The sequence below is a fragment of the Tinamus guttatus genome, unplaced genomic scaffold (assembly GCF_059628265.1).
Source record: "Tinamus guttatus ecotype Peru unplaced genomic scaffold, ASM5962826v1 Tinamus_guttatus_pri_ptg000674l, whole genome shotgun sequence".
Classification (NCBI taxonomy): Eukaryota; Metazoa; Chordata; class Aves; order Tinamiformes; family Tinamidae; genus Tinamus; species Tinamus guttatus.
This window is the reverse complement of record NW_028289208.1, coordinates 3,989,393-4,011,656: the sequence shown is the minus strand read 5'-3', so window position 1 is coordinate 4,011,656 and position 22,264 is coordinate 3,989,393. Positions and strand designations below refer to the sequence as shown.

General features: G+C 50.8%; 1 protein-coding gene across 1 annotated transcript in view; it reads right to left on the bottom strand.

Annotated features, from left to right (window-relative positions):
- HYDIN (HYDIN axonemal central pair apparatus protein) overlaps positions 1–22,264 on the bottom strand; it is a 118,203-nt gene that overhangs the window by 61,946 nt on the left and 33,993 nt on the right. The window contains exons 9-17 of the mRNA XM_088536502.1: positions 19,746–19,845; positions 17,049–17,167; positions 14,675–14,898; positions 11,328–11,395; positions 8,191–8,426; positions 6,494–6,594; positions 4,847–4,982; positions 3,880–4,044; positions 814–966 (exon numbers count right to left, since the gene is read on the bottom strand). Coding sequence (XP_088392628.1) covers positions 814–966; positions 3,880–4,044; positions 4,847–4,982; positions 6,494–6,594; positions 8,191–8,426; positions 11,328–11,395; positions 14,675–14,898; positions 17,049–17,167; positions 19,746–19,845 — 1,302 coding nt within the window. The remainder of the gene's footprint in view (positions 1–813; positions 967–3,879; positions 4,045–4,846; positions 4,983–6,493; positions 6,595–8,190; positions 8,427–11,327; positions 11,396–14,674; positions 14,899–17,048; positions 17,168–19,745; positions 19,846–22,264) is intronic.

Sequence of the window (22,264 nt, the reverse complement as noted above, 5' to 3'; positions counted from 1 at the left end):
TTGAGGTTTTGAACCTGATTCCCTGGTTTTCACTAGCCCAGTTGTTGTCCTTTAATCTGATCTCGTTCGCTTTGCTGAGCTGCCAGGCAGTGCATTGTAACGGTGCTGATCTGCTGCTTTCATGAACATTTCAATCAATACCTCCTCCTTTCAAGTGCAACTGCGAGCTCTAAGCCCAAATACAAATACGCTGAGTTTCAAGATGAGCCATCAAAGGGGGGACAAGGAGATCACAGCTCACTGCTCAGCGACCCTCAAACAACAACGCGAGCAGCAGCGCGGGCGTCTCGGCGACCACGCGGCTGTTGTGTGGAAGCACAAGCGAACGAGAGACGCTAAAGTTGCCCCCAGCTTAGCTAAAGGAGCCACTTCTGCTCCCCAGAGACACGTTTTGACTGCAAAAAATGGTGTGACCCCAGCAGGTGTGAAGCTTACCTCATCATGAGCAGGTTAAGGGCAGGTTCCCCGAGAGAATGGGGAAACTGTGCAGAAACCCACATCCTTGGAGGAGCAGAGGGCTGTGGGGATCTTCTCCCACAGAGCTCCAAAATCTTCACTAACAGACCTAAATACCTTCCATAAAATAAAGGTAATCAGAGATGATCCAGAGCCACATCTGCTCTCATTTATGCAAATTCCCTTCATTATCAGGGGATCACCAGCTAGAACTGTGAACTCATTGCACTGTGTTATAAAGAAGCATTTTGCTTGCTCTCCAGGACAGCTGCATGGAAAAGCTGTACACAAAAAGCAGGTCACAGGCTGCTACAGACCAGTTGCGTTTTGCTTGACGATAGCCCCACGTCCACTTACCATCTGTGCCCAGAATGACGCAGGGATGACGCTCTGATTGGAGAGCTGCAGCGTGCGGGAGACATCTCGTAGAACTTGGATATTGCCAAAATCAAGCTTATTTGGATGCACGTAGACGACCGGCCCTTCTCCAGTGCTCACTAAATGGATCTTCTGCTCCCAGCAGCGCGTGGAAAGGACCAAAAAAACCCAAAGATTAAAAAAAATTAGCTCAGAATAGTGTTAGACTCTGGTATAGCCACAGCTGTTGGAAACTTTTGGTGTTTAACACGGATATAGAAGACCTGGAGAAAGCCTGGAATTTAGAGCAATCAGGACAGCAGCATCAGGAATAAACAAATCAGCTTCCCAGGCTTGCTGCCTCCTTCACGCTCCCACTTCCTCCACGCTCAGGCGTCTCCTTCTTCTACCCCACACCCAATCCTACATCTTTTGCTGCTCAAGCCATCTCCAGTGGCTTCTGCCATTGCACAGCTACCCTTGGAGGGGAGCGCTGCAAAAGTCAACCAGCCAAGCAGGCTCCTCAGAGTAAGGATCACGCAAGTCAGTTGGCTCTGAAGAGAACTTAGGGGTATTTGTGGTGCTATGTGAATAAGCAGCATTAATTATTAATTGCATCTTTCAAGCAGTATTTTTCTCTTTTGATGGTCTGAGGCCCTGAGCTTTCATTCTTGCAGCGCCACAGCAGCCTCAACCAGAGGAGGACTGTGGACCCCTCTGCTCAATCACCTTCTCACATCGTTAAAAACAATGAGAACTTATTCAGTCTTGGTGGATTTCATCAGACCCAAATACCCAGCACTCAAACAGGACTTGAATGCCCAAACCCCCAGCACCGACAAGCTGCTGTACTCTTCACTGGAGGGCACAGAGGATAACTTAACCACAAGCCCAGTCTCTTTGATGTAAACCCTTTAATGATGTCTAACTTGAGGAAAGAGCATTGACAGCTGTCAGAACTAGTAGCCCCGCTCAGCCAGAAGGAGCATCGGCCATAAACGCTCCTCTCTCTGCAGGACATCACTGTGAAAGAGCCTAAAACCCATGTACCAAGGGTGGAACCTCCAGAACAACAAGCTGAAGCTGCCCAAGATGATGGAGCTTTTATCCTTCAGAGAGGGCTGAAGTCTGTGATACTGCCCATAGCCTCTTCCTGGAAGGAAGAGTTTAGTAGTGGAGCTGGAGCAAAGAACAGTGCCTTTGCCTCTTGGGTGAATGCAAAACTAGAGGAGCAAAGGCTGGGCAGACCCCTCTGAGGTGAGCAAGGTAATGAGCCCCCACTACCAAGTGCTGTCCCTCCCAGCAGGGCTCTGGATGAAAGAATTGTAAAAGAAAGAAATCACCCTAAAAGTCTCTGCAGACTGATCTCAGCAGCTGAAGGCACATCCTAAGTCAACAGGAGCAAGCTCATATTTTTCTTTTATTGGGACATACTGCAGTGACTCCTCTGAGGTCAACAGATTTATACCATTTGACCCATATGGCAAGAATCTGCTATCAGGACAGGATATATAACAAGAGTTGGCTGTTCTGCTAGCCTGGAAAGCTCTGGCCCGGCATCTACTGACGTTGATACCCAGGCTGCAGAGCAGTCCCACTGAAAATGCAAAATTAGCACCCAGCCCAACAGCAACAACGTACATATGCACTCAAGTATATGCTGCCTATATGCCCAGTGGGGTTTCTGTGAGCACTCTCTGGGTGCTAGCAGCAATTGAGCATAAATGCTGCCCGTTAAAGATTGACTTAATTGGCACACATGATTTTGATCTTCTGCTATTTATTTCCTTAGAGACTGTGAGGATTCTGCAGTTGAAAGGGTCTCCCTCTGGGCTAAAGACTGACATGTTAATGTCCAAATAAATAACAATCGTTAGAGTAAGGTGAAGGCTGAAACTGCAGTTCGTTAACCCAAGGGTAAAAGCTTTACAAGAGCACTGCAGTTAAAAAAACAAACCAACAGTTAAACAACTAGGTTATCCTAGAAGAGAAACCCTCTTTGAAGGGAAGTGTGCTTTGTCATCCTGTTGCCTGGTTCACATTCAGCTCCACAAAGGCCTAGGTTGAGATGCTCACTGCCATCCAGGGGATTCTGCAGCATCTTCTCCACTCACTGTAATGCATATTTAAATCCCCTGGACTGCTTTCAAAATGCCAGCCTTCCTCTCCTATAGAAAGCTTAAGGATCCCAGCAATCCTCTGACATCCTATTTCAAGCTCCAACACATGACAGGACATTTTAACATAGCTACTTCAAAAGTTAATATCATTTTAAATTAAAGTTTAATTAGCTAAACTTGTTCTAGAACTCAGCTAGATGAAGCCAATACACAACACGACATTTCCCTGCCTACATCCTGCTGCTGCTGCTTGCCTGAACACAAGCAACATCTTTCAGGGGGCTTGAGTCCAACAACCCTTTGCCTCGTCCATCTCCAGTTTGGTAGATTAGTCTCTGTGCTCTGGCTACAGATTGTGTGGAGACCCACGTGTCTTCAGTTGTGGTTTGCAGTAGAGAAATGATGGAAACTCCAGACATGATGGGCCTGACGTTCAGAAGAGCCTAAACGTGGTCTATCTCAGAACATCACACGAGTAAGTGTTTCTTAAACACTGGTAGCAGGATTTAGGTATGTCCCTGCATCACTCAAATTGAAATTTTAATGAAGCAGGAGCAGCTACTTATCTAATATCACAGCAGAGATGCAGAAACCGTTCTGGGTTTAGGTTTGGGTTCATCTATCATCCTGTGTCACAGACCCAGGGGAACAAGCAGTGTCACACGCTTTGGGCTGTACTGACTGCGTAACTTTTTCTACATTCATATTGCAAGACCCAGTCCGGTGAGATGCCAATTCCCATCCCTTCCTTTTTCTTCATGCAGAAAGGAAGTCCTCAGCACACAGTAGGATCTGGTCCCTATCCGTGTTCTCTCCTCCTTACCTGATTTTTTTCCAGACTCATTTCTTGTTTAACAGCACAGGAGGCCATTAGCAGCCCACTCAGTACCTGCTGTGCCCTGCCAAAACAAGTCACAGGGACAACAGGCACATCTCTTGGACTCACCAAAGGGGACCCTTCACTCCCGAACACCGCGACGTGCACAATTGTGTCTTGCTCTCCCATCACTTGGGCTTCCAGTGTAAATGGGATCTCCACAGAGCTGCGAGGTGCAATAATCCCACAAGGCTGGGGGCTGAAGTACCACACAGCAGCAGCATCCTTGTGCTCCTGGAAGGAACAGAACCAAAGGCAGCTGCAGAATGACCTTTGGGGAAGCTTTAAACAACTTGATATTTACACCAGTGGCAATTTAACACAATATTTTTAAAGAAGTTCTAGGAGAAAGCAGAAAGCAGCAAAACTAGATGCAAAGCTTCAAGTTTGAAATCCTCAGGAGCTCCAAAACCAGTCGTGGGGAAACAGCTCCTATCCCACAGCTGAAGGTGCCCAGACTGCTGCATCTCAGGCTCTTGGTGGCTGTCACGGGACAAGCAACAATCACCCTCAGCACCTCCAGGTGCTCTGGCTGCCACTGAACACCCCAGGGACCAGGAGCTAGTGTCCCTTGAGGTAAGAGGAGACTCATTTCTCTCTGCAGTGCTTGACAAAAGTGAATGGTAGATGCCCCTTGAGCAACTCATCTGGCTACTGAAACTCTTCGAGCCTCCTGTCACCCATGAATGACACGGGACGGCTGTCAGAAGGCTGCAGGCTGTCCCCTTTGAGAAGGGATGGCCCCTGGACACAGAAGCCCTAGGGACTTTTCCCCTGGGAACTCCCCCTGTCAAGAGAGGCAAAATTTGTTGAAAACAGTTTGGTACCCATAGGGCCCCCTCCTTCGGTGGCAGCTTCTTGTGACCTTGCACCTCAACAATTAGATTATAAATGTATTCCTCAAACCTAACGCAGAAGTTTTTCTAGCAGCGGGGATCTGGCAAACACTCCGGTGCCTGGGACATTCCAGCAGGCTCCCAGCCCTAGCAAAGCCCCCGGTCACAGGCGAGCAGGGTGGGTGGGTGCAAAGCCAAACCTGCGGCAGGGCCCCGTAGCAGCCGGGCAGGTCGCTGTCGTTCACGAGCGTCAGTGTTTGCTGATAAGGAAATTTCAGGAAGCACCGTCCGAAGCTCAGAACAGGGTTGAGCGCCCGCAGTGGAGGAACTACACATCTAGACACAGAGATGACCAAGAGAGCATTAGAGATATCAAGCGAATGCAGAAGTTGCTTATTCCCCAAAGAGGCTGAGACAGAGCGGAACATATTTATCTCTGTCAAATAGACACTTTAAACCCCCCCCCCCGGCAATAAATCATCTTTAATTTCTTTTTTATGCACTTTTTAAGTCAGCAGCCTCTCTTAAAGGTGTGCCCAGCTCCAGGTCTCAGCCTGGCAAAGGGCTCAGCACTTGCCAGAGCAGCTGAGCACTCAAGCAAGGTGCCGTGCCCCATCCCTGAGCCCATTGGTGCCGGGAGCCGCGTTGTGGACCCTTCATCCAGGGGACGATGCCCTTGAGCATCCCACAACCTGTACGACCTCCACACTGTGCCCCTGTGGTGCATCTCAGCCATCCCCACCAGGCAGGAGCTTCCTCCCAGGGCAACGGCCCTCATGGCACCAGACGAGGGCCAAAGGACACAAGACTCCAGCATCTCACTACAAGCAACTCGTCTTCCATAGAGCAGGTGCCCCTGCCCCAAGATTCAGGCAGCAGCGGAGGGCACAGCCCAGCTCCTGCTCTACGCAGCGAGTGACGCTCAGTCCTCGGTCACTACAGCGACCTGCTGTGGCACCTCCATGGGTTCCTCAGCTCTCTGCTCCCCTCTGCCCTTATCCATTTCATTTTCCAAAGCTGATTCCAAGCACCGTTAAACACATGGCCCTGCTGGGGAGAGGCGGCAGCACCCTGGAGCCCTCTGCAAGCAGGGGACCGCCGAGGCACAGAGATGACTTGTCCTGCCCTGCAACCTCACAGCAACCCCCAAACCAGCCCAGCTCAGGCGCTGCAAGCAGACAGCACATCGCAAGGCGCTGAAATCTTATGAAAATAACATCCCTCGGGCTGTTAGGCCCTCATAAATAAATAAATAAATAAATAGGGCTAACTGCATCCTTGCTGTAATTAAACTGACAACTAACACAGCACAACGGGACGGATTCTCTCTTACCTGGCTACAACCAGGACAATTTTAGGCTTGAATCTAAGCATGTTATTGGTCAAAGAACTGGAGGAAGGCAGAAAAACCCAAATTCGCCCCTCACAACGAGGCCAAAAACTTCTTCATTAACACCTGGCTTTCAATCTTCCTCCACCAGTTCTGCCAGTGCCCTCTTCTCCACTCAGCTGCCACCCAACCAAGGACCAACGCCACGTTTTGGTCCCAAGCCCAATTCTGACCAACGTGAAAGGAGGTGGCTCTTTGGCTAAACGCTCAGGAAATCTGCTCTACCTCAAGCACAGAAAAAATCAGGTTGACAACAGATACAACCACTGCTCCCCAAACAGCAGCCCAGGGCCGCTCCTGCCCGTCGAGCAACACGTGCTGCTTTCCAAACGCTCCCATTTCCACGTCTGATTTAACGCCGATGGGGCATCCGGGCAGGCAGAACGAGCTCATCGAGTTGCTCTCCCCACACAGAGATGCAACGAAGGAAGAGGGGCCGTGAGGGCAGCACCGCTACCTCGCTGTGAGGAGCAGCGCCAACACCTCCTGGCCGACACCGTCCACATCCACCACCAGGGCCAGCTCGTATTTCTTCACCGTGTTGGAGCACAGGGTGACCTGGCAGAAGAGAAGAGCGTCAGATGCTTGGTCACTGCCCCAGTCATCCTCCCTCCACGTGGCACAGGGTCTGTGGCACGTGGGGAGTGCTGCGGGGAGCCCGCCAGGCCTAGGCTACGTACAGCCCTCCCAAGGAGCTGGCCACTGGGCTATAAAGCACATCCCTGCGCTAGCAAAGCACTTCGGTCCCAAAGGGGTGAGGGGCCAGGATGCAATGCAGGTGACCCCAGGAAATCCTCTTTAATGAAGTGACCCCAGGGAATCCTCTTTAATGAAGTATCAACCCACATGGCTGAGCAGAAGCCAAAACAACGCAGCGTACAATAACTGCAAATGGGAAACTAAACACAGGCCAGCTTTGTGCCGTATCGAGGAGGTGGCTTTTGCCACTTGACTTGCTATCGGGACACAGATGCTCGTCGCCTCCTGAGACAGGAGGAACCGTGTTGTCACCACGGGTTCCCATCGCGCAGGGCCTAGCCCCCATCCCAGAGCGGAGGCAGCACTCGCAGTCTGTGCCCACGGCCACGTGGGCATGAGGCGGGCGACGCTCCCTGCCACCAGTTTTCTTCGTCAGCTTTTACCTGCTGCTCCATGAGAAAGCGACCGCGCTGCCTCAGCCCATTTGGGCATGAGCTCACAGCTGAATAATACCTTAGACTTTCCTGAAGAGCAGAGACCCTGCGGAGCTCTCAGTGGGAAGAGCTGTTCCCAAGCAAACACATCTCTAGTCATTCTTTCCTCACCTTCTTTTTTTTTTAAATGAAAAAAAAAAGGCTGACGAATAACAGAGCTGAAAGCAGCAGATCAAGCGTGGCTCTGCGTTACAAAAGAGCTTGCGTAGAGCCAAGACTTGCAGGGAGCCACTCCACTGCCAGCAGTGCCAATGCCACCCTTGTGGCCCATCAGCTAAAACAACCCAAACCTCCAGCCCAGGGTCTGCGTGTGCCCCATGCCACACTCTGCTGGGCCAGGGCCACCAGCCCCAGGGCCTCCCCGGCAAGTTCTACAGCTGGAGACACTACAGCATGGGGAGAATAAGAGTCACTGCACAGGACCAGCACAGATCCAAAGGAAACCCATTGACTTGAACCAAGAGTATTCAGCTTTCATTGGGAAGCCGAGAACAAAACACGACCCAGCAGAGGCTGGGCAGTTCATGGCTGTCACAGCTTTTATTGTCCCCATTAGATATCACTGCGGTGAACCTGACTTCCTCTGCTCAACAGGAGAGCGAAAGCAAGGCTGGGAAGAAAAGACGTATTTTACTTTAAACTGTGACATCGCTGTTTTCAGCAGCCACCTTCTGTCCTTCTTCTTCCTCTGCCCACTTTAAACCCAAGAAACTCCTGCGAGAAACTCTCTGAATACATGAATGGCTTCTGTATTGGGCCAAACTACACGCGATCTTCGGTTCATGATTTTTGGAAACAAACGTGTACTCCTTGAGAAATGTCCCCACAATCCACGTAACAAGCCTCACATTATTGTGCACATCTTCCTTGCACTGGGCTTAAACTAAAGTTCAGTCCTCTCCTAAATCAGTGAAGCTCCAGCTCCACCTGCTGAACTATGGCTAGGTGGGCTGGCCCATACCTGGATGTCCACGAGGCCCTGGGAGCGGATGGTTCCTGTGCAAGGTGTGATGGTAAATTCTGTTGGCTTGGCGTGACCTCGAACTCCCCTTCTCCAGGATGGCCTGGTGTCATCCAAGATCTGAACACAACTGGTAATGCTGGGCTCTCCAGGGCCATCTCCGGGGATGCGAAGGGTGAAAGACATGGGCACCAAGGATGTGTTATTGAGGCAGCAGGACAAGGTGCACGGAAAGCCTAAGAAAAATGACACACGTGTGAGTTTACACATGACCTAACCTTGATTCCTCGTGTGAATATTCTATTATGATGAAGCTTGGGCTTGGAATCTAGCTCTTTTCAATCTGAATTATAACTAATTGAGAAGCTAGGCAAGTAATTAATCTTTGCTTGGTTTCCTTTTCCACTGATCACAGAGACTGCTTCCTCAGAAACACTCAATTCATCTTGGTGATGTCTTAGAGAGCACGAAAGGTTCTTCTATTTCTTTAACTGTGAGGAGCCCTCCCTTCCCTCCCCAAAACCAGCACCAGTTATTACTCCTGTCTGAGCACTCATGTACATCCAAAAAGGCGATAATAGGTTTATTCTAAAAACTCAGCCAATAAAACCCAAGTTCTGCCACTCTTGCTCAAGCTGAATACAATCTTAACCATCAGGCACACAGTTTTGAATATAGAAAAGCAGTGTATTGAAACTGGGTAGAATCTGCACTGAAGATGAAACCGGGAACTATTGCCATTTACATAGCAATATGCAAAACAGCCTTTAAGCCAGCTTCTTCTGACCCTGTCACAAAACTCAAATTCCAATCAAATTAGTGACAAGCATAAGATCATTTGGGCTCAGTACAATCAATGATGTGAAACCATCTTTCTGCTACCCACCGAAACCGCCAAGACCATGTGAACCCGGAGGCTGTTTCTGCTGAGCGGTTGTGCCTGTGCGGCCACGCTGCTGCCTCTTGGCGACCTTGCGTGTGTAATATCCTCATTGCACAGGCTTCGTTGTGCTCTGCCAGCACCCCAGGCAGAAGGTTCCCCTGGTTAATCACTGCAACACTCCCAGTGTTTCCTCTTCAATGCAAATTGAGGTTTCCTCTTCAATGCAAATTGAGGTTTATAATATTCAAGCAGAGTAATTAGAAATGCTAGCTCAAGCCTCATCAAATGTCCCCCCCTCCCCACACTAATGCCACCACAGTTGGACTAGCTGTAGGCACCAACATTGGCCTATAAAGTACAAGGAGAGGAGCTGCTACTGGCAGGGAAGATCTCAGCGCCCAGCAAAGAACAACTCGATCACAAGAGCAGCCCAGCAGGTCAGACCGACAGCCCCTGGCTCCAACGGTGACTGAGAGCAGATGTTCTCTAGTCACCCCCTCCCTCCGATCACCCGTGTTCCTCTCTACCTTTCCAAGGTCTGCTCGCAGCTCCCGGGGATGAGCCCTTCCTCAGACACAACGTCCTGCCCGCCTGGTGTCCCTGCAGCCCGAGCTGGGGCAGCAAACACCACCCCAATCACAAGTTTTCAGATCCCAGCAGAGACTTAAAACATTTTCTGTCTTGAGCTGTTCAGGAAATTGTTGCTATTCCTCCGTAACACAGAGCGAAGAACCACCTGTACTTGACAGGGTTGGGGCAGTTGTTCCCACCTAGGCAGCGAGTGGCATCTCAGACGTGCCATAAGCATGGATGTATGGGGCTGGGAAGTAAAACAGAGCTCCCAGGACACCTGGGCCCTTCTGGAGGAATAGCTGGAGGCTACGTTGAATCCATAAGGCATGACCCATTTTGGAGCCAACAAACTGAGAGGGCTTGTAGCCCACTTCAGGTGGCAAGTCTGATGCTAGCTTAGAAGCCAGCCTGGTTACAAAATGTTAAATGAATACAGATAGTGAGGAAAATATACAAACATATAAAAAAGCAGCCAGGGATGCAGCATGCAATTTACCCTTGACTATCAACAGTAATGAGTGCTACCTCCAGCAAAGTCACGGGAGGGCAGGAGGTGCAAAGGACAGGGACAGACTTCATGGGTCACCAAGCACAGGCAATAGCACCACAGTTTAAAGAAAAAAAAAACCTACAAAAGGCTGCCTCTTTTTGCTGAATGAGCCCTATTAAAGAAATCAGATTAAATAGGATAAAACTTGCATTACGTAACCATATTTCTTGCTTTTGGTGGTGGCTGCCTGGTATTTCTTCTTGTTTCATTTATTCAAAAGGAAACAAAGCAGCGAGAGCGGGTGGTGATATGGGGAGAGAAGGAAGTGGCTCAGGAAAAGCTATGAGTTTTCTTAAAAAGTCCAGGAACAGCATGAAAACAGAGGCATCCTGGGTGCAGAATGATAATGGCCCTTCAATCAATCCACAATTGATTTCACATTTAAACTTTAGATCATCTCCGTAAAAAGCCTTTTGTGAGGCTGAGATGGAGAATCGGAATCTGCATTTCAATGGAGACGCTGTGAATGAACAGACACAGGCTCTGTCAGCAGAGCTCGGCTTTCAGTGGGGAAGGAGCCTCCAAGGATATCGGCGCCTGCTGCAGAGCTATTGCTTGGGTAGGTGACCTGGTGTGTGATGATGAGGGGCCCTCACAGCACATATCAGCTGCTCATATTCAAGGGCAGCTGGGTAAAGCTATGGTGTCCATACCTTGCAACACAGACACTCATCCAGAAGAACTATAGGTCAGTACATGGTTTAAGTTCCTTTCTCCTGCTGCCCTATTCCCTAGGTTCCACTTTCTCAAAAGGGCAATGAAGGACCCTCAGCGCAAGTTCCACCATGATTTTCCTTCCAGAAATCTTTTGCGGCACAGTGCAAACCAGTGGGAATCACTGGCCAGCTAGTGATAAGTCCTCGTCTCGTCACCCAAAGCCTTTCAAGGTCCCTCTTACTCCTTCTGGACGCTGCTGTGCCGGAGGCCCATGCTCACACAGTCCAGTGTGTCTGGGATCCAGCTCAGGAGCTTTGTCCACCACGCGCAGCGCTCGTGGCAGATCATCCACACAACCAACCGCCCTCATTTTAACACCCCAAAGCCTGCCTGAGAGGAACACAAACAGGAGATGCTCTCATGCCAAAATACTCTGTTTTGATAATCTGTGCACCAAGCCCAGGGTGTACTCACCAAAAGAGACATCCCCGAAATGGAGGGCAGGCACGTTGAAGTGGAAAGTTGGCCCGATGACGCAGCCCCTAGGAGGAAAACAACAGGCACTAGTTTGGTTCAAGAGACATATTAAGTTGTTTCATTTTCATGACTGTGCAGGAGGATAAAAGCTGCTCTCAGAAGCACTGGGAGATCCAAATCAACATGACCCCTGCACTCAATACATCTCCTATGGACAGGAGACAACCTCAGCTCGGACAGCTCCCCTAACCCAGCGGCACTGTGGTAATTCTTAACTGGACACCGGCTTTCCATGGAGCACGTGAACACTTTCCCTTAGCAGATCTTGATCCATGCAAGCAATATCCACACAGGATTTTGAGGCATAAATCCCAACAACCAGCAACAGAAGAGAAACAACTCTACCCAGCAGATGCTTATGCAAAAAAAAAAGTAAGAGCTTCTCACCAGTGCACCAAGCGACACATCCAAGAGAAATATCTTGGTCAAACCATCCTAGACATGCGTCCCAAACCCAGCACGCTACCTCACTCTTGCTCAAATTCGGCAGCAAGGCTTCCGACTCAAAAACTCACCAAAACCCACTTCAGTCAGCACTTGGAGGTGCCCAGCATCCATTAGTTATTTTTCCACGGTTGATGCCAATCAATGACAACTCTAACTCTTAGTTACACAGGGAATTTATTCACAGGATTGCCACTGTTTCTGTGCCTGCTCTGTAAAGGGAATCGTTCCCAGCAATCTGCAAGAGGAACCTGCATTCACTTTATACACGGTGTCCAATTTCCAACATCCCTAACACCCAAGAAATAAGCACTCGAGACCCTGTAGGTCAGCGGCTGAGTAAAAAGAATAATCTGCAGCTTGGGCATTTTCTGGTTGCAGCTTGAATACAGGTGGTCAGAAAGCACTCAGAAAAAAACAGTTTTGGAGTTTCAACCCAACGCGAATTCTCAACTCTTGGAGCTGAATCAGTTCCTGAGAGGGAGCCATGCAGCAAATCCCTGCTGCTGAGCAAGTTCCCTCTCCAAGGAGCTCGCCCAGCCAGACGTACCGTCCCCAGCGCCAGCAGCCCGCTCCGGAGGGAGCCGAGGGGCCGGCGCGCTCCCTGCCGCCGCATCTGCCCAGCGGCCACCAAAGGCACCTCCAGAGCAGCCCCGGCTGGGGACCCCGCTGGGCGAGCGCGGAAGCGGCTGCGGTTTCTGCTGAGTGCATCATACCTGGCCTCAAATGTGTTGGAGCTGAACAAGAGCCCAGAAGGCTCGGGCAAGGAGCCAACCCAGAGCTCAGTGCTCACCAGCTGATAACAGTAGAGCTTGCAAGAAAGAGGGGGAAAAGCAGTGGTTTTGGCATCAACTATGCCTTACAGTAGGATCAATTAATGCACAGGAGAAGGGAGAGCAGTGCCCTTGCAGAACCTGAAAGAAAACACAAGGTAGGACAGGCCTCTCTTGAATCCTCATCCCTATTCCCTCCTTTCTACCGAACTCCAGTGCAGGGTCCCACAGCCATTCCAAACAACTGAGAGCTTCTCTCCATGGAGGACTGAATCCAGCTCACCAAGCCTCCTGGAAAAGGTGGCTGAGCTCAAACCGGCAAGTAGACATCTCAAGGGAGGTCAAACAGCTTGAGTCGTGGGGATAGAAAACAAGAGGTAGCAATGAGGGATGGGGAACCCCAAAACAGGGACGGTGGAAGTCAAGGAGGCAGAGACCATCACAGACAGAAATCAGCTGCAATGGGAACACTGAGGGATGGCTGGTTGGGAGCATCTGGAGATGCTGGGGCCCCACCAGAGGAGTTGCAAAGGAGCAGTCACCAGGAAAGAGAATTACCAGGATACAGAAGCAAAAAAGCTACAGCAACGCTCTTTCCCTGAGGCAAAAGGTCTGCACTGAGCCTAGGGCTACGCTGGTGCAATGGCACGGACCTGGGTCACCAAGAGCAGCAGGAAGCCCTGGGTTCACGACAGCAGCGTGCACTGGGAAGCAGCCATCAGCAGGGAAGCCAGGAACGCATCACTCCGACGTAGGGAAACCAAAATAACCCTATGCCTTGCACAGCCATTTCCTGTGGCCATTACAAGGGCAGAGAGTGGGCAACATCTGAGGAAAACCAACTGTGTGGTGATAAGCACATCTTTACAAGCAAAACCTGCCCTTGCTCAAGGAGAAAGCTGCTTATGTAAAAACATCCCATGACCAATTTGGGGGAGGGACAGATGAGAAGAAATTATTTGATTGTGAAACGTTGCCTCTTGATTTCCAAAAAAAGCAGCACTCCCGCTCCAAACAGAAAGCCAATGTAATTGTTTCCCAATTGGAGGTCAACAGACCTCCTCACCTCTCTCCCTGCAAAGTCATAACCTTGGCTCTTCCTTCTTGCCCATTCAAACCTACGTCCCTCACCTCGCTGGTGAACGGACCCCAGATTCCTCTTTGCTTCATCACTGCCTGGTCCAGTGCTTGACCTTGGTGTCTACCAAAGCATGGCCGGCCCCAAAGCTCCTCAACACCCAAGCCTGGGGCATCTCCCCTGTCAAACTTGGGATATCCCTAAGATATCCCTTCTCATTGTGCACAGAGCAGCAGCTGGGACAGCTTCTCACTGCCCATTTGGTTAGCCTCTATTTTAACAAGATGCACTGGAGTCAAGAGAGGATGCCCGAATGCCACGCTGCACTCCAAGCTGCACTGCTTCTGTATTCATTTAGAGTTTGGGTTTTTTGGGCTCTGTGAGGATTATCTTTTCCAGCAGCACCAGCCCATGGGATGATTCCTGAGTCCTGGGAGCTGCAGGTCTCCCACACGGGCACCTTCCTGGCTGCTGTAGCACACGCTGCCCGGGAGCGGGCAGGAGAGCGGGTGCCACCTCGCCAACGCGGGCGATGCTGCTGAGGAGGCTGCTACTCCTTTTGTACGGATCACCAGTGTGGGAGTTTAAAACGCTTTGCTCGACTGCAAAGAGAGAACTGCTTCCTTTGAGGGTTGGACTAGGTGATCCCTAGAGGTCCCCTCCAACCCCATTCATTCTGTGATTCCCAAAGACTTCCATGGTTCAGCTGTGTCCTGGAAGCCCAGGAGCACAGGCACTTGCTCTCGCAGACAGCCACGCTCCAGCTGTCGCTGGTGAGCGATTGCAGGGTTCACAGCAGAGTCAAGGTTGAAAAACTCTTGGCCCTGATCCTGACATCCCAAACCTAAGGTCTTAGACGGTGCCTCTTTCTCTTTGCTCTACTGGAAAACAAAGAATTTGGTACAAGTGTCCCAGCAGCACTGGGAGAGGAGTTACCCAGGGACAGCGAGGCCCTGATGCAAACACCCAGCTCCTACAGTTCTCCTTACCTGATAGTCAAGGTCACAGGATGGGGGGATCCGTTAACACTGAACCTGAATTCTTCTGTGAACTCCCCCAGGATGGTGGACCTGAAGGAGATCCGGATGACCTGGAGCTCCTCGGGCAAAATGATGCCCTCACGGGGGTGGAAAGCAAAGCAGGAGCCCAGAGCCGTAGTCGGAGGGTCCACACAGAAGAGGGCATCGATGGCTCCTTTGTTGAACAGGACTGCCTAGAGCAGCAGGAAAAGCAAAACCGAGATCCGTGAGGAACCTTCCTCTCATACAAAAGGCTGGTTTATGGTTGTTAGCAGCTTAATTAGAAAAGCAAAGACAGAAGATGTTGTGCACTTCTTCCTGGCAGAGACCAAAGCGAAGACAACAGGACAAGTTCTGCCTTTGGGTTTGCTCGTGCGAAGCAGCAGTAAGGCCGTACAGAGTCACTCCAGGTTTATGCAAAGCAGCTTTGGGCATAACCGAGTTGATTCGGAGCAGAGCGGGAACAGCATCGCTGGCAAATCATCACCTAACTGCTTGTGGCCTCAAAGCCAAGCCCGCTAAGTGACAAATGTGACAGATTCCACTGCAGCCTACAAACAGGGGCTGTTTTGCTGCGGTATCACTTCAAAACACACTCACTCTTTAGTCAAAATTGGGAACAAAAGCCTCCCAGCAAAGGGAAAAGCAGGAGACTTGTGTTCTACAGCCAACGGGGTAGATTAGACAGAAATAAATACAGCAATGAAAGACCAAAAGAGTGATTTCATTTTGGTGAATGGCACTCTAGGAGCTTTCTTCAGATCAGCATCAGTCATGCCCTTTGCTGGGGCCTGGATCCTTCTGTCTAATATTCCCATCTTGGGATCCCTTTACCAAGTGTTTCAGGTGAGAGAGATCACAGTGAAGCAAAGCAAAAATACTATGCTCTTATACTACTTATTCTACCAGAGTCTTCTACATATAAGTCCCCTATTTATTGCACAAAGCCAAAGAACTGCCTAGACAGCATGATAGAGCTACATTCAGAAGTATCCCCAGGCTCTGCTACAACACAGATTTTAGACTTCTTGCCATTTTTCTTTAATCTGCCAATTCTTTTGTCTCTGCTCAATGAGAACAGTCAGGAAAGAAGAGGGGTGAGGAGGATATCAGCTCTACCTGGTCTAAAGAGTCTCCTTCGTAAATGCGCACAGGCATCCATGAAGATCTCATCTTATTTGCAAGACGCTGCAAATTCAGAACCAATGCCATATTTTGCTGAACAGTCAAGAGAGCTGCTGCCTCAAACATGCCCCAGTTGCTCCCTGCTTCTTCAGCTTCAGTTCTTTTCTAGCGGTCAAGTTATATTAGAATCATAGAATCACAGAATGCTCAAGGTTGGAAGGGACCTCTAGAGGTCATCTAGTCCAATCCCCTGCACATGCAGGGTCACCTAGAGCACGTGGCACAGGACTGCGTCCAAGGGGGTTTGAAGATCTCCAGAGAAGGAGCAAGCACTAGCAGTAGGTCACCAACACTAGCACTAGCAGTAGGTCACCAACAAATCTGTAATTTTTCCAGTTGCTGCAGGGCAAAATCCTGCTATTTCCATGGATTCCTTTCACCTGTTTGGGGTTTCTTTTCCCTACATTCTGTCCTTGCAAGATGTGGCAGCAAAATTGAGGAAGCAGCAGAGGAATGGTGCTGGTTTTCTTCTAAATTTTGCAGCTGCTGCTGCAAATATTTTCACACATTGGGACTCCTTGAGGGTAACCTGAACACTCTTCCCTTGTATTTGACATCCTGGTTACAAATGGCACTTAGGGAGGCCATGCTGACCTGAGGTCTACCCACAGTCGAGCTGCTTAGGACAGCACTAACAGCATCATCTACTTATTCATACTTTCCAAAGTAATGAAAATAATAAATTGAAACAGAGAGAGGCAATAAGGTATCAGCATTAAAAATGCATAGAGAGCAAAATATTTTCGTACGGAAACACCTTAGCGTGCCCTTCCCTGTCACAGTCAGGCTTTTGAAAGTGTCTGGCATGATGCATGGCCTCATTTGCTACCTCTTTAGGTTCCTTTGTTCTTCATTTTTGCAGAGATTTGAGGTCGCTGTGGGGGGTAGAGAAAGTGAAGTTTCCTTTGCTTCCATTGCAGAGATTGTCCACTCTTTCTAGAGCCAGAGATGTAGCAGGACAAAGCGTGGCGAGACAGAGGCGAGGGAAAGCACTCCTAGCTCAACAGCAAGGGGCAGTTTTGAGCAGGGAGACTCTTTGAGCATCTGTTGTGAACAGATACCCCTCTTGGACCTTGTGAAAATGCCCGGAACGGGTCAAACCTCCCGAATGTGATGAGTCCCAGCACGCTAGCCGGGGAGAACGCGTGTCCCCGCTCACCTCGTAGCTGTGCGTGGAGCTCACGAAAACCTTCCCGATGTCGAGCTGGTCGAAGCCGAAGCGGAGCCGGGGCCCGACGCCCTCCCCTCGAACGCGCAGCGGGAGCCTGGTCGCACGGCCTGCGGAGACACCTGCGTTTCAGGACGGCCCATTCCCTCCTGCTGCCCTGGATCCTTCCCATTTCCCCCACCCAAAGGCCCCGGGGGCCCCTGCTAATGGGGACCAGCTCTAGGTGCTCCATGGGAAAACACTGAAAAGCCCCAAAGCTGCACGGTCTTCGCTGTAACTTTCATGCAAAATTTAGTGCAAAAATTCCCCTCTCCTACAGGCTGCTTTTGTGTGATCCTCACTGTTTATTAAAACAGTTTATTTGTTTATTAAAAGTCAGGGATTAAATGGTTGCCTTAAAGATATTGATCTGCACAGTTATTCTGAATATCCTACAGGGCTTCCGGTCAGGAGGAAGGACCAAGCTGGGATAACATGGTGACTTTATCACAACTCCAAAAACTCTCCTGAAAAACAGCCTGGACCTGTTTCAATGATCATCGACCTTCTGATCTCACAGCCATGCCTGATAGCACCCAAAGCCAGAAAATAATTGGCATGGAGCTTTTGTTATATTCAACAGTTAAGTGGGTACAGCGGAAGTCTGGCTGATAGCAGGGAGCAGGGCTGTATTTTACAGCTTGGTTATTACTCAGAGGGAGGCCTGGGCCCTTCCAGTTCATGGATACTGCAGAAGAGGCAGTATTTGGTGCTTGCTGTCAAAAGACTTGCCCATCCTGCATCACTAGAAAGGCCACTAGGTGCAAATCACCAATGCTCTTGGGAATTCCCAAGGGAGTTTCCAAGGCTTGGGAGTCCCAGACTCTCAAGGGACAGGCGTTTGCCCACGATCACCCCACAAAGCGCACGGACCGACACGAGACCCGTCCCACAGCCGCTGCAATCGAGTGGCAAGTCCCCTCCTGGAGCCGGCCCAATCTCATGGGAGCCCAAGGAACCTTCCTTTCTTCCCCTACACTGATCCTGGACGCCCCGGAATTTTTGCTCTTCCTCCTTCCCGCTGGGCCTCAAGAGCGACTGTTTCATCTGCGTGAACAACTAGGAAAGCTCATTCTCAGCTTAAATATTTGCCAAGAGCCAATTCCACAGCCCTGCTCCTCCTAAGTGCCAGATTTGCAAGCTGCACAGTGCTGGTGAGCGCAGTACGTCACCTCATCCAGAGGCAGCTGCTGAGCAATTTGTGGAGGCACCTGCAAAAAAGAGTAGAGGCCAAAACCCCTTTCCTGGGGAGAGGCAAGGGCAGACCCAGCCTGCACAACTCGCCAGGCTGCAGCAAAACTGAAATATCCCCCGCAAAGGGCACGGAGGCCATGTGCAAGTCATGCTCCAAAGGGCTCTGTGACTGGCACACACAATGTGCGAGGAATGCAGTCACAAAATTAACGAACTAGTTAAAGATCGTTATTTTTATTTACTTTTTTTGCACCAAGGGACCTTGCTGCTGACTGCAAGGCTCCGTTCCTGGCGATGCAGAGGAGCAGCTCTATTTTACAAGGGACAAGAGGGGGTAGCCTCGTAGTTCAAATGACATCCTTGTCGTCCCCCAAGGATTCCACGGATGAGCGTGGAATGGAGCCACCGTCTCCTGGGGGCCAGCGCGGGGGTTTAAAGGGTGGCCTCCCCAAACAAGAAGGTCGCAGACTCTTCCCCTGCCTAAAGAGTCACCTTCCAGCTCCCCTGCAGCACCACGTCCTCCTCGAGCAACCCCTGGGGACACCACAGCAACCCGATGGATGCCCCTGTCACCAAAGCAAGAGTCTTGGGCCCAGGAGCACTTCGGCTCCGGGAGGAATCCCTTGGGAGCAACTTCTCGAATCCAGCCTTGTGTTCCCTGGCTCTAACAACTGCAGCTGGTGGGCAGGAAGACGGTTTGTTAGCACAAGCCCTGTGTAATTACCGTAGGCGGCATTTGCCAAGTAAACTCTATGCAATTACTGTATAAATAAAAAGCTGTTTCATGACATTTGTACCCATCAGCTCGGAGCTCCATGGCAGGCAGCAAAGCAGCCGGGCGAGCGACTCCGCCGTCCTCCAGAACGGGAGTTCGGCTGCTGGAAGGACCAGGGGCTTCACGTACCTTCCCCCAGGAGATGGGGTGGGCAGATGGGGAGGGCCGCAGGGTCCCTGGATGGACCTTTGCTGCCCATCTCTCACTCTCAGACAACAACCTTAAGATACCTTAAAAAGCAGCACGTAAGGGAGGCGCGGAGCCCAGGAGGAAGGACACGGTAACGCGACCGGCACAGCCTGGTGCAAGCACTCCCTGCCTGCGCCAGCATGGCAAGAGAGTCACCTCTGAGGGCAGGGAGGGGATATTTGGGCACGTGAATAACTGCTCCCAGCAGAAGTGGTGACAGCCCTTCCGTGGGACAGGGCTGCTTGGACGACGCTTCCTGGGGACGGTCTGGGCTCTGCTGAGCTCAGCAAGCTCTGCACCCGGCGACCTGGATGGAGCAGAGATCAAGCCCAAGGTGACAATTCCCATGCAGGCAGAGAAGCAGTGACATGAGATGTCTAAAGGGCTTTAGTGCTGTTCTCCTAAAGCCACTCTCACAAGCCAAAAGGGCTGGAAGGCTCTCTGGGGGGTCTCATCATCCCCCCCATGGATAAGAGAAGGGGTGGGCGTACCTGAGATGTCGCAGTAGACAGTTTGCTGATAGAGTCTGGCTTCCCGGGGTTGAAAGATCACATTAATTTCAGCTGTAGAGTTTGGCCAGACATCTCCCTCCTAAAACAAAAGACGATGAGAAACAGTTTATCTTCAAATGTTACATTCCACGTTTTCAGCCACAGCCTCGTAGCCTCTGTTTACAGTGTCCATAAAGAGCAAGGACCAAGTGAACATTTGTCAGTAAAATTGATAGGAAAGTTTGAGAACAGCTGTGAGAAATTCTTCTCAACCCCTAACCTTTACTAATACCAGCAAGTGCATTCTGCAAAACCAGGGTATAACTGGGAACAAACATGCTGGTTTACACTCCAGAGGATCAACGAGGCCAATCGGCACCAGTGGAACCAGTTGGTCTAAAGACAAAAACGCTCCCTGTCTCCTACAAACCTTCTCTTACGGCCTCGTTTCGCACTGGCCTGGGAATCAATGAAGAACCAACTACTTTGTGCTCCCGGCTGCTCCTGCCCTCACGCGCGGGTCCCTCCAGCCGAGACGCGACCGCAGATCCGGGCCAGGCTACCGGCTGCTTCCCGGGAGGCTTCCCCCTCTCCAGGAGGGACCCCCCATCCCCGCAAACCGGCAGCTCGGCTGCGCCCGCGTCTCACTGAGTGTTTTAAGAGACACCCCTCGCTGGTGAAGACGCTCTCCTGCTTCCTCCAGCCAGGCCATGCTGTTAAGTGAAGGCTCCTCTTGCATCAGGCGCCCGACTCGAGCCCCAGCGGTACAAATGGCTGTTCCTGTATTTATCGACGTGAATATATGCACCTCTGACAACTGTAATAATGCTCCAGCAGGAATGAAAAATTTATCTTATAGAAAGGGACAAAGAACGAACCGAGTTATTTTTCTACCGAAAAAGCAAGGCCCAACTGCACTCGCTGCAGGGTGCCCTTGGTACATTGTCCAAAAGTGACTTGAACCGACTGGAGCCTCTGGCCCTCCTGGAGGTATAAATATTAAATAACCTCCCATTGACTTAACACTTACTGCTCAAAGGACAGTCCCCAACAAAAATTAAACAACTGTGACACAGTAAGTTATGGGGCTGCAGCTCCAAATAATTCCCTAATGTGCTGGCTGCTTGGCATGAGCAGAGAGGAAAGAACAGGCTGGGAAAAAAAGAAAAACCCTCTTGCAAACACTGACAAAGCATCACCATCGTAATAACAAGGCGAGTCTGAAACCATAAGTCACTTGGACTCCTCTCATAACCCAGAGCAAATATATCTGCCAGATCAAATGCGCTTCGTGCTGGAGGTTTCTATCCGGCGAGCGCGGGATGAAGATGAAGCGTTATTAGATCCCGCCGCGCTTGCCTGAGGAAGCATCCAGCACGATTCGGAGCACGACACTGCGCGCCCCAATCAGGGAGCCTGCGGCTCCCCGGGGACGCAGTTACCTGCGATTTACGGCCGGACAAACACGGAGCGCCGGCTCGGCCGCGACGCCCGCGGCGCATCCACGGCGAGCCACGGGAAGGGGCAGCCGGATGATGGATTTCCCCGGCTTCGCTAATCGGAGCCTAATAACTCAGCAGCACTCGTCACCCAGCTGCTCCCCGGGTGTTCAACAGAGCGACTCCAGCCATCGTGGCCCGGGAGCGGGGCACGCGCCGCTCCTCTTGCTCTGCCTCCGGTTTTCCCTCCGGCCGGAGGCCGCGTCCCGGCTCGCAGGGGAACGTTTGTGCCCGGCTGCTGCCGCCGCGCTCTGCCCGGGACGCCGGGCCCGGCCTCGCGGGCTGCTCCGAGCTGCCACGCTGAGCAAGAGGCAGCGCGGCCAAAACACTGCACGGACCAGGGCAATGATGAGCCCCAAGGCCCTCATCTCATGGAGAGACCTACAGAGGAGAAGCACGGCATTTCCTGAGCCTCCTAACCAAAATATTGCTTGGCTTTTGATGCGACCCCCCTGAACTGTTGTTCTTATATTTATCTATGGGATAAGAACATGAACTACGTGATTTTTTTGCACTTATCTCCCATTTCTTAGGCCTGGGCCTTCAAAACCTCACAAAAAAATTCAATTCACAGTGTAGGCTGGTCAACAGCGCTGAATGTCTTACGGGGAAGCACTCAGCGACATCCAGCATTAGAGTCCACCCATCCTCTCCTCCACAAAAGAGATTTCCACTACCAAATCAAGCTGGTCTGTAGTTTCTCTTACACCAATGAGATCCAGCTCACCCGACTGGTTCCAGCTGCTCCTGGATGCGCCTGTGGTTCTGCGGCCAGAACTACGAGGGCTCTGCACAGCCGGGTGACTTGGCGGCACTAACTGGCAGACAGGTCCACCAGAAACCCAGCCCCAGACTGGCCTGGGACCACGTTATTCCTCAGAATCCTTTGAAATATTTCTAAAAAGGTAGAGAGAGATTTTATCACTGGTATTTAGTACAATTCTAGCTGCCCTAAAGCAGGGTTTCTAGCTGGAAAAGGGGCAGCTTCATCAAGGCAATTCACGCCTGCGATATTTAGAG